Source organism: Plodia interpunctella, chromosome 20 (assembly GCF_027563975.2).
Source record: "Plodia interpunctella isolate USDA-ARS_2022_Savannah chromosome 20, ilPloInte3.2, whole genome shotgun sequence".
Lineage (NCBI taxonomy): Eukaryota > Metazoa > Arthropoda > Insecta > Lepidoptera > Pyralidae > Plodia > Plodia interpunctella.
This window is the reverse complement of record NC_071313.1, coordinates 5,886,269-5,903,193: the sequence shown is the minus strand read 5'-3', so window position 1 is coordinate 5,903,193 and position 16,925 is coordinate 5,886,269. Positions and strand designations below refer to the sequence as shown.

The 16,925-nt window shown below is 35.6% G+C and overlaps 1 protein-coding gene across 6 annotated transcripts in view; it reads right to left on the bottom strand.

The window, feature by feature from the left end:
- Positions 1-8,237: 8,237 nt before the first annotated feature.
- The window catches only part of kibra, a 66,839-nt gene continuing 58,151 nt past the window's right edge, over positions 8,238-16,925 (bottom strand). For 4 of the 6 annotated variants that reach the window (XM_053760431.2, XM_053760430.2, XM_053760428.2 and 1 more), the window contains 11 exons: positions 16,621-16,725; positions 16,215-16,332; positions 15,884-16,064; positions 15,043-15,196; positions 14,257-14,348; positions 13,688-13,833; positions 11,786-11,896; positions 11,083-11,202; positions 10,579-10,740; positions 9,657-9,836; positions 8,238-9,249 (listed from right to left, as the gene is read on the bottom strand). In XM_053760431.2, coding sequence (XP_053616406.1) covers positions 8,874-9,249; positions 9,657-9,836; positions 10,579-10,740; positions 11,083-11,202; positions 11,786-11,896; positions 13,688-13,833; positions 14,257-14,348; positions 15,043-15,196; positions 15,884-16,064; positions 16,215-16,332; positions 16,621-16,725 — 1,745 coding nt within the window. In that variant the 3' untranslated portion in view covers positions 8,238-8,873. Of the gene's footprint in view, positions 9,250-9,656; positions 9,837-10,578; positions 10,741-11,082; positions 11,203-11,785; positions 11,897-13,144; positions 13,254-13,687; positions 13,834-14,256; positions 14,349-15,042; positions 15,197-15,883; positions 16,065-16,214; positions 16,333-16,620; positions 16,726-16,925 lie in introns of those variants that run through there. The other 2 variants (XM_064436617.1, XM_053760433.2) reach the window with 2 other exon arrangements.

Genomic DNA, 16,925 nt, shown 5'->3' with positions numbered 1-16,925 from the left:
TTATTAGTTATAACTTTTTATTATTCGTTTTTTTTATATAATTACTTATATAAGGACAAATCACACAGGTTGAGGCTTCAAAGTAAGTTCGAGACTTGTGTTATGGGATACTAACTCAACGATACTATATTTTATAACAAATACAAATATAGATAAACATCCAAGACCCGGGCCAATCTGAAAAACTCGACCGGGGATCGAACTCGGGACCTCTCGGTTCAGAGGCAAGTACTTTACCACTGCGCCACCGAGATCATCGGTTTGTTATTATCACACCTTACAGAAATCTGCTTTTGAGTTGACATCATATATGGCCAGAGTAATGACCTTCTTGAGAAGTATTGAGTGCGATATATGAGTCTGTTGTTTAGCTTGTCACAGTCCACTGACCACCATGTTGTCATACATTGAAATTCTTATATTTCTACTCATAAATTTTTATGACGATTTACTTGTTATGGTAAATCTACTAGAATCCACAAACAATACCCGAAAAAATAACACATCACAAAGCTGTAAACACCACATTTCAATAATGAAATACTATGACTACCTCTTAGACTATAATTTTAATTTCGATCCTGTTACTATTAACCCACAATAGCGAAATGAGGTTGACCATATTTCATCTCAAAACTTGCACGCGCCTAAGGCATCTATAATGAACCTGTATAAATAAATATAAATATTTCTCGATTTGAACGTTTCAACTCCACTATGAAATACGAAATGGATCACTATTAGTAGCGGTTTTATCTATCAACATTGTAATAATAAATTATTATGTACATTTTATTAAACTCAACAGCACAAAATACGTTAGCGCAGGTTTAATGTCGTAAATTATCAAGGGTAAATTATGCGCGCCAATGATCTGACGTCGGTATGGGATGCTGATGTTGGCACTACGAATGCTGCTGTCGGTATGACCGAAGTGGAAAAGAGAAAGTAGAAAAGCGAACCCTGAACTCCGACTAAGGGATAAACCGAAAATACACACAAATTAGATAGAGAATTAAAATTTGCCTCGTAAAAATTGCCTGCGAAATATATTATATATTACTACGCCTATACTACTACTAATTCAATAGGCGTAGTAATATACTATATATTACTAGGCCTATTGAAGAATAACCTCCGTGGTCAAGTTTTTTTGTTTGCAACTTTTTCACGCCGATGATATTTCAATTTTCTTCCGGCGTGTGGTTTCGCCCTAGAATAGGGACCACTTCATATCCTCCCGTGATGTCGTACGAGGCAACTAACAAAGCCTAGGCAGTTGATAGGCAACAGTGTCATTCCCAATGAGGGTTGACGTCAAGCAGGCGGCCGGTTGTAAAACACGGACTTTTAAGGTTTTATTTTTAGATTGACCCCGGGCTTCGCGGCTTCACAACCCGGAACGAAAACTATCACATGCAGAAAATAGTGAGTCATGTTTAAATTTTCTTGAAATTCTACATCTGCAAACATATAGTTAGGAGTCTGGAGAAGGTCATAGGAGAAAGGGCCTTTCATGCCGGAATAAAGGTGATCCAATAGGAAATTCACATTCGTATAAAATCATTCAAAAGAAATCACATTCAGGATAGAAATTCTTTCAACAGCATTAATTTCAAAAGCTTTCATTTCAAAAATGAGGGTGAATTTTGCAAATCATCGAGATTTGTTCAGGGTAAAACGCTTCCAACAGTGCCAGGGCGTACAATGGTGTCAACTCGCGGTGAGCACTATAGAATTTTAAAGTATGTACTCATATACCAATAGTAGAAGTATATTTGGAGATAAAAACTCTTGTTTATTGTCGGCCTTTACGTTGTAGGTTTGATGCATCGAAAATAATGGCATTTGAGGCAATAAATGACATCTATATATGTATTTATTTTTTCATGCAAATATTATATTGAATTGCGGTTTCATAGGAGCAGATTTAGTGTATAGAAGAGCAACATTCAACCGCAACAAAATCAAATGTCTTTCCATTATTTTACGAACTCAAATTATCTATATTAGGTACAGTAACGTGCATTGATTGTATTTCTTTATAGTCGTATTTCCTCATGGCTGAGGATCGTGGTCATTATGTATAAAACACACACAACAACTTTTTGCCATTACCTTCTCCATTTCACACACTAGATGATATGAAACACACACAAAAACTTTTTGTATTTCACACACTTTATGATAAACCATAAACCGGAGTACAGGTTTCCTCACGATGTTTTCCTTCACCGGAAGCAAGTGTTGGACGATGCAAACAGTCAGATTGGTGTACAAACTCATGTTGCACGAGTAGGATTCGATCCACAGGCGTTAACCATTACACCACTACCGCTTCGATTCGCATTGGTTTTATACAACTGTATAAAAGTAACATATGACAATTATATGTTCAAGTCGCGAGCTATCAGAAATCTGCTAATCGGTATGCGGCGGACGGCAATTCGTAGCGTGTCGCCATGACACCATTGTTTCGTTATGATATGACTTACAAATTGAGCGTATATTAACATGCAAGCCTAGCCAGTTACAAAGTATAATAAATAGCACAAATACAGCACCTGAATTCCTTGGTCAATGAGCTTTGCCCTCAAGCGACGATATAAGACGTTAGAGGTCCTGAAAGGGAGAGGCACATAACAGACAATGATGTCCAGATTTTTGACTTAAGAAATTAGCAGTCAGCAGCTAAATACAGACATCGGCATACTGTTGCACAAAGGTATATCTATAAAATAGGTAATTTAAGATTTAAATAAATTTAAGCTATTGTGTTTTCATTAAAAATATTAAATAAATAAGACTATTTAACTTTATCAATTTGCTTTTTTCTCTATTTGTTCCGCGTTTGACGTAATTTTACTCATTCGGTTTCAAAATCCCACTTTGTCCAAAAAATCTGGCAACCCTACTTCGTAGCTGTATTTTTGAACATCCTGTGTACTGGTTTTAAGGTGATGCTACGAAATAGTGCAATACAAATTCATCTTCAACTTTTAATTGCATTTCTTCAGCTTGTTCTATAAACCTGAGATGGATAGAATATTCTTCATTTTTTTTTAATAATTGACTAATAAGTTTGTTTTTTAACTTTTTATATATATCTTAAAAATACTAGGGGTACCGGAATAAAAGCTTGGTAAAGTTGATAAAACTGATTCAGAACAATCAGAGTAAAAATCAAAGCAGTGAATTAAGTACAGCGCTGTTGCGGGTTAACGATTTACTTAATTTTGTGTTTCTGCTTCTGCACGCCCTACGCTACACACCCTCCATAGGGCTACCACTTGAGATAATTAAAAATAAAAATAAAAGTGATTGAAATAATTGTAGACGTCGCGATTTCATTAATTTAGGTGTCGGTGTCTTTCTCAGCTAACTCAGTTTTACGTTTTCACCTTCTCTTTACACTATCTTTACAGTTTAAATTGACCTACTTAGAAAAACTACAACATATATTTAGTTACACACATTCAGTTCATTGTGTGTTTGTGCTGTAAAGTAAAGCTAACTGAAATATATAAAATCGCCAACCCTGCCTCACACCGCGGCTGCGCCCCCGACGCCCCCCCCCCCCCCCTTCATTTCCGCCCGGCCGGCGCATGACGCCCGGGAGTCACGAACTAGCGTGTTACGTGTCCAGCTACGCATAAGCATTCCGATTACAATACTGAATTGGACATTAGGTATTTTGTATTTTTGTTTACATGTTATTTTAATGGCCCCTGCAAATGATGCACTGAACTTTTTTCATTTTAAAATACTTACTAAAATATGTATTTTGTGATTAAAAGAATCACAAAATAGAATTAACAATAAAAACACAAAATTATATTAATTTAAAATCTAAATAATATCTAACCTGAAAATAACTTATAAATTTAAAATATCTAAAGAAGGCAAAATACTGTTTTTGTGGTTTTCAGATGATTTTGACTATTCCAGATGCACATACATTAACGCACTTGTTTTGTGGTTTACCAACTGAATTAATTGTTTTGCATATTTCTACTAATATTATAATTGGGATGATTGTGTTTGAAAATGAAAATGATTTATATTTTCGTGCTTTTAAGTTTCGCCCGTATTGTGACGAACATCGCGTCATATTTATAAAACAAGTCATAATATTAAACGATTTATTGTCTGTCGATCTGTTAATTCGTAAAGATTTACGAGGAAATAATGATTTTTTTATATCAACAGTTAAAATCGCCATAATGTGTTCATGAAAAATTCATGTTATGGCGGGAACCAAAATGTGATTGATGCTTGTCGTAAGTGGCCGAATTATGTAAATAAAGTTGTATTTAACGTCGGTTAACGTTCTTATGTTAAACACCGAAAATTTATAGGTACTATAAGTACATAGTACTTACTTATATAATAGAACCAGAGGAGACAGGAACCACTTCTAATTTTCCCGTGGATGTCGTACGAAACGGCTCAGAGATAAAGGATTGACAATTAATAGACAACTACAGCATTTCAAAAGAGAGTTGACTGTAGGCAGGCGGCCGGTCCTAAAATCATAGCCGAATCTTCAAAATAAGGTTTATTTTACGCTGACAACTTTTGTGTCCCCCTATTATTATAGGCCCTGAAAACTGTTTCGTAACTTTAACAAGCCAAACTATACTCGTACCATCAGGCAACGCGGAAAGAGAGAAGTACCTACTGGATGTGACAAAGATCGTTAAAATGTGTCCCGGAATTCCTACGGTAGCTGAATACCACAATTTAAGTTGCCACTAAGCAATAATAAAACTTAATAAAAAGTGAACTAGGTCATCTTTCGTAATCAGGACGAAGGCATTAAAAAAAAAAGCAACAAGGCAGCGAGTTTTAATAGTTTTTATTCCCGTAAATTCCCAATTAGGTGCGGTGGAGGTTGAAATATTTTTTGACTCGAATCTGACTTGTATAAACCGTATCCTTAATTCCGCATGCGTGCGTGCTAGCCGGGGATGTAGTCCGTACGACGTATACAGGTGCACCCCTGGTATAAAGCATATATATATATAAATATATATATATATATATAAATATTAGAGACTAGAGGCCCACCTTCGCTTCGCTCGGGTAAAACCATAATAAAAAGTACTGGGCCAATTTTGATGACATTTAGCACAGAGATAGACGAAACCAGCTAGCTGGCTGACCACTTAGGTCACAACAGTATACGACTGCAATACCAAATTTAAGTAAAAAATAAATTGTTATAACTACTTTGTTATACTTTACTAGCTGCGCCCCGGGGCTTCGCACCCGTGGGAATTTCGGGATAAAAAGTACTATATGTGTTATTCCAGGTTATATTCTATCCGTGTTTGGTACACGGGTAGATACCTGTTTTACCTGTTTCATATTATCATTTAATAACAATCGGTCCAGTAGATTTTGCGTGAAAGAGTAACAAACATACATCCTCACAAACTTTCGCATTTACAATATTAGGTAGTCATATTCATAAAAATCAAGACTCAAGCGGGAATCGAAGCCACGGCTCTGCCTTGCTTTTTTGAAATCATTAAAATTCTGTTAGAATATTACAATAAGATAAACGTCTCACCATGTTTAGTCGTATGGACAACACGTTGTATTTTCAAGTGTAATCTAAGCGATGGCGAGTATAAGATAGCTGGATTGACCCTTCGCGTGCTAGACTTGCTGCCATGTATATACATATATATGCGTAGTGGATTTGCTTGTATAATTATTAATTAAATAACCAATGTGGTCCAAAGTTAACGTGTTTGAACTTAGTTGATATCTTTTTAAAACATTCAACAAAAACACATACACAAAACTTATATATATTTTGACGACCTCGGTGGCGCAGTGGCAAAGTTCTTGCCACTGAACCGAGTGGTCCCGGGCGGGTCATGATGGAAAATGATCTTTTTCTGATTGGCCCGGGTCTTAGATGTTTATCTATATATGTATTTGTTATAAAATATAGTATCGTTGAGTTAGTATCCCATAACACAAGTCTCGAACTTACTTTGGAGCTAGCTCAATCTGTGTGATTTGTCCTAATATATTATTATTAAAGCAGTAGTTAATCCGGTTGACCGGACTAGAGCAACTTTTTGGGTAACAGCAGTTCGGTGGATAAAAATCACCGAACTTTTGAAACTCTAAAGTACCTACATGTTTTTATCAGACTGCAAAGGGTATTGTTTTTCGCGCGCATCTTGTATGTATTGTATGTAGGTAATATTCTTCATTACCACCTTGCTCCAAAACCGCTGAATGGGTTTTCATAAATGAGGTATCGTTTTTTACTTATCGGGAAAAATCTTTGCAAAAAATCAAACTAAATGTATTAATTTATAATTTTTATTTTCAGTTTTTATAATCAACCTCACATATCGTCAGTGGCATCTTCACAAAATATAATAATCCTTTTCCTTATATGGAAGAATTAAAACAATGCTTATTATATTAATTTGGCAAATACAAATTCACCTCAGTAACAATTACAAATTTATTTATAAAACGTAAAATGTTTATATAAAATATACATTTTTTACAAAAATGTAATAATTACACATCTTAGCCAAAATTGAAGGCTGTTAAAAAAATACTTAAAATCGACTAATATTGCTAATAATTACGAATTTTAATTAAAACTATCAGAAAAAAAAAACAGATATGCGAATTCTCTTACGAAGTAATAATTTCAGATTATTTACAAAATTAAATTCTAGAATAATATTAAAAAATATATTACAAAATGTACAGTAATAATGATAATAATAATAATATAATAGTAATAATGATACTAAAATTACATAATTCTAATTTGACATTTGAAAGTATACTAACATTTTGATAATATTTAATTTTGGAGAAAAAGAAAATGTTAGTACAATTTCAAAAAAAATATTATTTATAAACAGAAAGGCGTGTGACGATTATATAATTATAAATATTTATAAATTATTTTTTATCGTCATTATGTTTTCAGATCTCGAAGCTAAATCGTAAGCAATCCTGTTCAATATTGCACTCGAACTCTTGCGCCCGCATTTTGCGATGCTTTTAAAAAATTTATTTTTTTATTTCTACGCGGAAAAGAAGCAGCTTTACCACAATATACTAAAAAAAACTGATGGCACTCCGGGAGTGCCGGCAGAAGTGAAAACTTGAATATTAATGTTGTAGATTACGACACGAATTTAACATTTTTTCCCACAAAAAGTGCACAACGCCGCTAAAGACGTTTTTACTTCAAAAAAATTACCGTATTTCTGAAAAACTTTTTCTGTATAAACAGTAAACTAATTTGCCTTAGTCAGTAATAAAACGTTGTATGTTTCACAAATGCTGTAATACATTTTTTTAATCTCGAAATTACAATAAAAATGCAGGAATGAAAAGGGACAGGTAATAAACAACACACAAAGTGACTTTACCCGGCTCAATTCGGTGGTCGCTTCTTGTGGGGCAGACCATTTCGGTGGGCGATACTATATTACAATTACGTATTTATATACAAATTGAAATGGCTTCCCACATTTTATATTAATCGTTTGGTATATATTTTGTGACTCTCTATACAATCTATTTTGTACCTTATAAATTCCCTTCCCTTTATGTGTTATTCCGTTAGGATCTTAATTTTATACGATTTTTATTTTTAATTTATTATTCCGGTAAAAACCTGAACAAAAAAAACCGGGCACTGACCGGAATAGTATAAATGATAATTGGGAGCGAATTGGATTCGAGATCAAAATGGAATAACTATATATGCCGCGATATGGCACACAGCATACGTTCTCTAGGCACCAAAAATTAAGGCACAACATTTTTGTACAATAATGATCAGTAAATAATACATATAGCAGGATTTTTTTTATGTCTCCGCATTATGGCACTATGTTTGCACATTACGTAAACTTAGAGTCCTGTTGAATACCAATAATACATACGGTTATTATATAATTTTCGCTCAGTCTTCAGTCCAGAAATCTCAGTAATATAATCACAGTAGTTTTGCTATATTTAGGGCCAAATAAATATGTATGACTATTACCAACTAGTATTTCTTTTTAACATTTGAAAATTAGGGTCATCTGGCACGGTTTCATACGCCCTCGGCCAAAACATCAGTCCTCACATCATCTTTACATATTATAAAACAAAGTCCTCTACCGCGTCTGCCTGTCTGTCTGTTCGTGATAACTCAAAAACTACCGCACGGATTTTCATGCGGTTTTCACAAATATATAGTGTGGTTCCTGAGAAAGGTTTTGGTGTATAATTTATTATGTTTTTACCCAAACGAAGCTTAGACGGGCCGTTAGTTGCTTATAAAAATAGTTCAACAGTTCGATGTGAGGGCATCGTGGCCGAGAGCATATGATACTGAGTGTCAAATGGCCTGTATTGAAAATTACGCTAGCTTTATTTTTTAATGGGAAGGATTGAAATAAAGTCTGGTAAATAATCACATAACTTTATGGCCCCTAAATGGTGCCGTGAAGCCATCCATTCGAGCACAGTGCCTTAGGTCCGCACCATCAAAGCGGAAAGAAACAACACGTCATCAAGATATTGTGATGTAATTTACATAACCATTATTTTTTTTTTTTCATTTCATTCAATTCATTATTTAGTAATGGGTATTTTGTCGTTTATTACACCTACTCTCGCATATCTAGGTTATCTCTGTGCAAATTTCATCAAAATCAGCCTAGAGTATTTTTTTACAAACACCCATTAATATAAAAATAAAAATCTATCATTCCTTTAATATTGATATAGAAGTATAAACTGACATTTTGTTTTTTTATTTAAAAAAAACTTTTTATAATTTAGTTCCTACATAAAGTAATTTCCTCCGCTTCGGTGGCCGACCATTAAACCTGAACTCCTAACACTCTATCAACGACAAACTCATACCGATCTTCTGTCTCTTTCCTTCCCTCGTCATCATCATCAATTTTGGGCAAATTCTCATAACACGGCTCCGGACTCATACACGGGTTTTTACAATCCACAACCTCTCGACTGTCAACACATTCGTCCTGTTGGTTTCCAAGCCCATTTTCTACTTTTTGACACTCTGTTTGACAGGCCTGGGAATCTCTCTCTCTCCTTTCGTAGGACGTTTTCGATGATCTACCGTCGGGGGTTCTTCGTTCCTCTTCTTCCCACTCGTCGGACAGGTCGTCTTCTTCCCCGGGCAGTATTGGAATGGGGATTTTGTTGCGAATGAAGAAGGCCATCTTTTCTCTGTCAAAAGGTATTATAGCTTATTAGAGAAACGAAGATTTTTATTTTTTGATATTTATTTTTTGTAAGGAAATAATTTTATTTGTTTATTAAAAAGTTCTCTTTTTAAAATTTTTTATTGATGTGAAAGAGATATGACAAAAACATAATGCCCGTGCAATAAACCGTTGAGGAGTTCCCACGTCGGGATTCGATCCTGATTGAATCATCGTCACACTCATTATAATAACGTCTTGTAATAGAAACTCTTCATGCTCTATATACTCAACCAATCTTCTTGAAATTTGTTTGCCCATGTGTAGTTTGAAGTACGGAGAAGGACATAGGGTACCTTTCATCGCGGAAAAATAACTGCTCCCGCGGGAAATAGCTAATCTTAAATGAAAATGATGTAAAAAAGTAGTTACTGCAAGGTAACGAGGTCGGGCTTGGCCCCGCGCTGACGACTCCTGCGCAGACGCAGCACGTCGCGGCGCGCGCGCCGCCAGCGCCGCGCCGCGCGCGCGCCCGGCGCCGGCGCCAGCGCCGCGCACGACTGCGCCCACGCCGCCGCCGCCGGCTCGCCGCGGCTGTACGCTTCTTCTAGTCTGAGGCGGCCGGAGGGGGATAATTACATTATATACACAACTTCATATGTGAGTAAAATCCGTTTCCCGAATTTTAGGATATCCTTTCGAAGTACTCCCCTACACTGTCCTAGGAACCTACACACCTACCCAGTAGTTTTGGCTATACGTTGTCTATCAGTCACTCAGTAATGCAGAAATTCTATATTATTGATTAATGATAATACAAAAGATATTGGTTTCCAATGAATACTCAAAAACAACTGAATACGTGAAGAAAAACTAATTTGAGGGGGGGGGATAGATACATATGAGTACCTACATAATTAAATTATGTAGGTACTCATATGTATAGGTGGTTAAGTTAGTATTATAAAAATGACTTCGTAACGAATAAACTCTAAAACCACTGAATACGTGAATAAAACGGATTTTAAACGAAAAAATATGTTTTGCCATTGCAATACAAAATAGAATGGTCAAAATTGGTTGATATTTTTCATCATTCTCTTGACAGCCTGTATTTTTAAGGTAAAATATATTTTTTTCACTATGGCACTTTACAATAATTTGAAAATACAGAACGAGACAAAGCATAATGTAGCTTTTTTTTAAACTGCACCAGCATACTATTTTTAAAACAGCAACAATGGAATATTAGCTCTACGAAGCATGCAATAAAGGTTATTTTCCATTATCAATGTAATTTACCGCTACGCTAGATTATTTAAGAGTAAATCGTCATGTCAGAGGTTCCACTCACTTCTTATTCAAATCCCTGAGCTGCGAGAGGTCAGCATTGAGGTCGGCCAAGCGCGAGTGCTGCGCGCGCAGGTCCAGAACCAGGTCCAGAGAAGTGATGGGGCCGCGCATGCGCGAAGTCGGTACTCTATGTACTGCGCCGGCGCCGCAGAATCGACCGCGTCTGTCGGAGACACAAGTCATGTTACAACAATGTGATTTTTGCCAATAGCTTTTATTGTCGCCAAAGAGATCTTGTTCCATTCAACGCACAACAACGACAGCAACTAAAATCCGTTTAGTAATGTAGTATATTCTAAATCAATTAATTCTATATTAATTAATATTTACCAAAGCTACAAACGACAAGCATTTCGGAACGACCACTGCTGAGAAAAAAATGCCGAAAGAAACTCATTTAAACAGTGTCACTCCCTATCATGCCAAAAGGGCTTGCCATTTTTATTCGGTAGCGCTAGTGTGCGTAATCTAAAAAAAAATAAAATTTAAAAACAATAAAACTCACCTCAAAGACCGCCTCTCGCATCTGTTTCTATCGAATGGTATCCCAGCTGTGAGCGGCGGCTGTAGCGTAAACCGTCGGGCGTATTGCGCCATCGAAGAATCGGACTCCGAACGGTTTAGTCTGAAAACGTAAACATGTTTTACATAAAAATTACATTTTCAAGCGACGTCGAAAAAACGGTGGTTCTCGAGTAGACGCATATATATATTTTTTTATGTAAGCCACGACGTGAACACGCTTACATAATTTTTTAGAGTAGTCAGATTTTGATAATTCTATTTTATTGGAAAGGGTTTAACCTAGAAGTTGGTCGCGTAAAAATCTTGAAAATGCTTTTTTTTCTCTATTTACCAAAAAGTATGTACAATTTGAGTTTAATCTAAGGTATTTGGATAACGGGGTTGTGACGCGAACCCCGGTGCCAAATTAAAAAAAATTATCCATAACATTTTGAAGATTCGGCTGATATTTTACAACCAGCCGCCTGACTGATGTCAACCCTTCTTGAGAATACAATTATTACCTATTAGCTGTTAACTTAGACTTACTTAGTCACCTCGAACGACATCCACGGGAAGATATTGAGTGCTGTTCTATGGCGAAACCACGTCACACCCGTGTCGATACTGACCTAAATTTGTACTGGGACAATGAGCTGCGCCATTGTATGGGAAAACCACGTCACACCCGTGTCGATACTGACCTACATTTGTACTGGCCTCTGCTGAAACCCTGTGGTTGTGGCGAAAATGTTTGAGATCTCTTTATTGTGGCTAAGGGCTCGTCTGGGGATGAGCTTGCTTGTTGAGTTTTCCTGTAAAAATAAGTTAAAACAAAATTAAAACATGAATTAGGTCATTTTGTCAATTTTCGTAGTAGAAAGACAACCGTGCGTGCAGTAATTATTTGTTTTTTAAACAATAACAGTTAAACAAATGCAATAAAATTCATACTTCCATCAAAAAAAAAAAATCACTAACTAGCCGTGTCCCCGCAGCTGAACTCGCAGTAGCCTATCCTAATCTAAATTTCATCAAAAACGACCTAAGGGTTTAACCGTGAAAACGGACGCACAGAAAGACAGACTTTCGAATTTATAAAATCAGTATGGACGTGAAAGTGTGTTTGTTCGTCCTTTTTTCTTTCGTCAAATTCAATTTTTTATCGGATCTGGGTGATCTTTGTTGTGGAAATTGTTGAAAGACCTAATTATAATAGGCTAATTTTACCGCGTACGGAGACACGGGCAACAGCTTTGAAAATTAATAATATAAATAACAATTACTCTAATAATATTATATTAAGTACTTAAAAAATATGCTTAAGACAAATCCAAGTTATATAATGTTGAAATGCGAAAACCACAAATCAAGTTAGTTGGGTAAATATATATTTTACAAGTCGCCATAAATACATGAACATTGTGCCATTTACATGCATTTCATGCTTTTGTGTTACATGCGTGATTCTTTTTGCCAAATAAAAATTATGAACTTGGCTCGACACTACCGCCTGTCCAGCTAAAAATAAGTTCAATTTTATTATACTGTGAATAAAGGAGCAAATTCCGATAAGCAGGTTGTGTGTTCCCTTTCTTCAGTACTCAAAAAAAGATGAAAAATAAAAGATATGATATATTTTACGGTACCTATAAACGGCTCCTGAAGTATTTCATAAATTAAATAAATAAATAAATAAATATATTAGGACAAATTCCACATAAGGTAAATCGTTTAACATAATTTAAAATATACAATGAAAACAAAATACAAAACTAAAATATAAAAAGCATTTAAGTATATAAAAATAATAATACAATTATTATAAATGTCATTTTAAATAACCAATTTTGTATCATCGATTAAGGAATGCATTTTAGTTTCCAGTTTTATTTCTGACATTTAGAGATTTTTTTTTAAATATCTAATTAATTAACCTCAGGTGCAGTGAGAACAGGCGCCCACAGAATACGTCGAAATTGTGTTTCACATCACACATCACATTACTATAACAATATTAGTAAACGCATACACCATTCGCGACACTACACAATGTAAACGTACCTAAATAAAACTATGTACAAAAGAACGGACGGACATAACTATTTGGCTAAAGGCGCCTCTTCGGTCGGCCGCCCGTCTGCCTCGATGCGCCTCAAACGTTTCATGTATCTGGTGACAGTAAAATAGTCTAAATACCCACCACCAAGCTCCCAATCCCAAGAAATATTGAGTTTGTTTGTTACGTCCTCACGCTTTAACAACCCACAAGTATAGCTAGAAGTTTCGAGGAGGACTTAGGGTACCTTTCATCATGGAAAAGGCACTGATCCCGTTTGAAATTCACGAAGGCGAGTGTGCCAACGTCGCTTTCATGCCATAAATAAAGTGACAGTAAGTTTTGCAATCGAAAATGTTATATATGTATATATTTAGTTCGAATCAGATTGAGGTTAATTTCCAATATTGAAAAACAACTAAATAAAATATTTAATAAAATCAATTATGTAATCATTATATAAAGCCTATATACAGCATGTACGATATTCCTCTTCCACCAAAGAAGCAAAACATATATAGAAATAACACAAGGCTAATGATCCTACCTTCTATGCAGCTGTCTCGCTCCCTCCGGGCAGAAGTTGCATTCAGTGTTAGTTGCCTTCTCAGAAGTCGGTGGATGCAAAAATTCTTCCTCAAGCGCTAAATCATCTTCAGGAATGTAATCTTCTAGCGAATCCTCTTCCACTATCTATAGAATTTAAAATATTTTTTTATTTGACTTGGCACATTAATTTTGACTGAAGATCAAATTGACATCTTTGTATTTTAAAACTAAATAGAATAAATAAAGGTACAAGGCAATAAAGGCACAAGAGGACAAATTTACACTTGTTGCAAGTTTTACAATCACATTTGTACATAATATACAGTATCACGTCTTTATCCGTTACAGGGTAGATAGAGTCAGGAATTGCGAGACTTGAAGGAGTGAATTGCGAGTGCACAAAAAATTGGGTTTAATTAAACAAATATCGAATTCATGAAATTGGCAAATGCCTCAATTTTATTTTTTCTTAAGTATTTTATTTTACAAATTCAGTTGAACATCTGCAAGATCACAAAGCTACTATATAAATAACAGCATCAAAATTTAGAATTCAAATTATCTTACCTGATTAAGTGGTTCTCTAGACTCCTCATCTTCCGAAGCGGAGTTGTCCCCACAGTCAACATTGCAGTCTGCACTCATCATACTTTCCGGACCTACAAAAAAGGAAATATTAATGAAATATTTACTAAACACTAAGAAATCTGATTAGGAAATATAGTTATAATGGCCACCAAAGGGCTTTGCTTATTCTGATTCAATTTTCAATTCAAAAACAAAACAATAAATGTAACTGTAATTGTAAGTAATTACATTTGTGGTTTCCAAAATGAGTATGAATTTGGATCTAACCCAGGTCTTGTCCAGTTTTGAACAAAACAGTATATATGCTGTATATACATCTATTTTAAGCGAATGATGATTTTGGAAAAGATGTTTCAAATAAATAAATAAATATATTAGGACAAATCACACAGATTGAGCTAGCCCCAAAGTAAGTTCGAGACTTGTGTTATGGGATACTAAATCAACGATACTATATTTTATAACCAATACATATATAGATAAACATCCAAGACCCGGGCCAATCAGAAAAATATCATTTTCCATCTTGAACCGACCGGGGATCGAACCCGGGACCTCTCGGTTCAGTGGCAAGAACTTTACCACTGCGCCACTGAGGTCGTCAAACACAGTTTCACTGTTAAAATACTTCGAATTTTTATTTTTGAGAGTTATATAGGGTTTGTATGTTTCAAGCACCGCACTACATTATAATTATACTGGAGATTACTGGCAAAATAATGTTGTCTGTAGCTAAAATCATAGATTAATATATACAATTCTAACCTCTATTCCTCGTCAATGTCGAAGTTTGTGACGAAATAACTGTAGATTCGTCTGAACTCTCGTCCCTTCTCATAGACCTGAAGCTAAGGAGGTTGTACCACTTCTGCCACACGCCTTCTAAGTCGAAGTCTGCTAGGCTCACTTGTGCACATCCCTGGAAAGAAAATTAAATTGAATTGACTTTAAAATAAAGGTTATTTTTGCTTGCAAGAGGAGGAATCAGAAAAAAATCGCTCTCGCCTTAGTGTAGTTCACATGGCACTCAAGGCTTTATGCCGAATACTCAAATTTGGCTAGTTATCATCATTTATAGGTACCCAAAGCCAATGGATTAAATAGCTACAATAATATTTTAATCAAGGCTTTTAAAAATATAATAAATACCGACTGATGACTGATAGGGATAGGCCATAGAGGCCTATATATTATATAATATAGTTGTTATAATATAGAACTTAGGTACCATGGGATAGTACCTAATTTGAAAATCACACAAATAATATATCTATCCTTAGCTCCAAGATTTTGTATGATCAAGTTTATGATAAAAATCCATCTTTATCAAACAAAAGTATGTACAGTACAAAATAAATAAACAAATCCTTTAAAATAAAATGTCACTTTGACAGACATCAAGGTTGTACCCGTATCGATAGATTCGTTATCGATAAATTAACTTGAGTCAACGTCAAAAATAAAATCATCGCAATTATATAATACTATCGACGTGAAGTTTCATTATAGTATAGGTAATACTATAAATTCGACGTGAAGAAGAGCCTGTGAAGGTCTGAATAAAATAGTACCTAAACTTTATATATTATTTTCCCAGTCAACTCACCAAGCACTCCTGGCCCGTGCAGACGTTGACCTGCAGCGTGGCGGCCTTGAGCGCGCGCGCGCCCTGCACGGCCACGCGCTGCACGTGCCGCCAGCACAGCGCCGCGCCGCGCCACGCCAGCGCCGCGCTGCTCAGCACCACGCCCGCGCCGCTGCCGCCCATCAGCGCTACTCGCACCACGCTAATGGAATCATTTTTATTTTCAGAATGCTATGTAAGTTAAATAAGCTCTATGTAAACTCGTGGTCCACAAGTAATTTGTCATGCTGTAGAAGATCTATTGTTTTTTAAATTCCATACCAGAGCTAGTTATGTAAACAAATCTACTCACATTTCGGTATCCATGTCGATGTAAAGCGCGTGTAGATTCCTCGCCCTGAGAATGCCGACCTCCAGCGCGGTCTCGTCGGGACAGTATCGCAATTTGAGCTCAATTTGCGCACTGCTCACTGTTAAAATTAAAAAATATACTTATTGTAAATTTACTTTTTGTTATACATTACCAGATGTTTGGTAGATTTTGGCTTGGGGATCCTAGAAAAAATACCACTCATATTCTACGGTGAATAGTCTTGATTGCTAAGAAGAAACACCAATATTGCCAATGGTGTGGAATCTTCAAAGGTTATATTCTATTCTATTTTTACCTGCCTTCGTTGAGTAACAGCCAGGTATAATACTGGAAAAGCGTTCAAATGAGAGAGGAAATGAGAGACTAAATGGTCTGTAATGTTTACCTGCATTAGAGGCGTCATTCCCGGCTTGAGCCGCTTCAAACACACCCGAGTCCCCTGCCACCGATTCATCACTCACTGCCGCTGAAACTGATCTAGTGTTCGTACCTGGAATTGTATACAATACAACATCGTAATGGTTTCTTTCAAATACAGTAATAGGTAAAATTCCAAATGTGACGTAATAAATTAGTGATGATTTAAAAATATAAAATGTTCTGCCCAATCTGTGCAGAATTAGTTTTTTAAATCATAAAACCTTTTCAAATTAAAACCATTAACTTTAATTTTAATTTAGCGTTTAAATA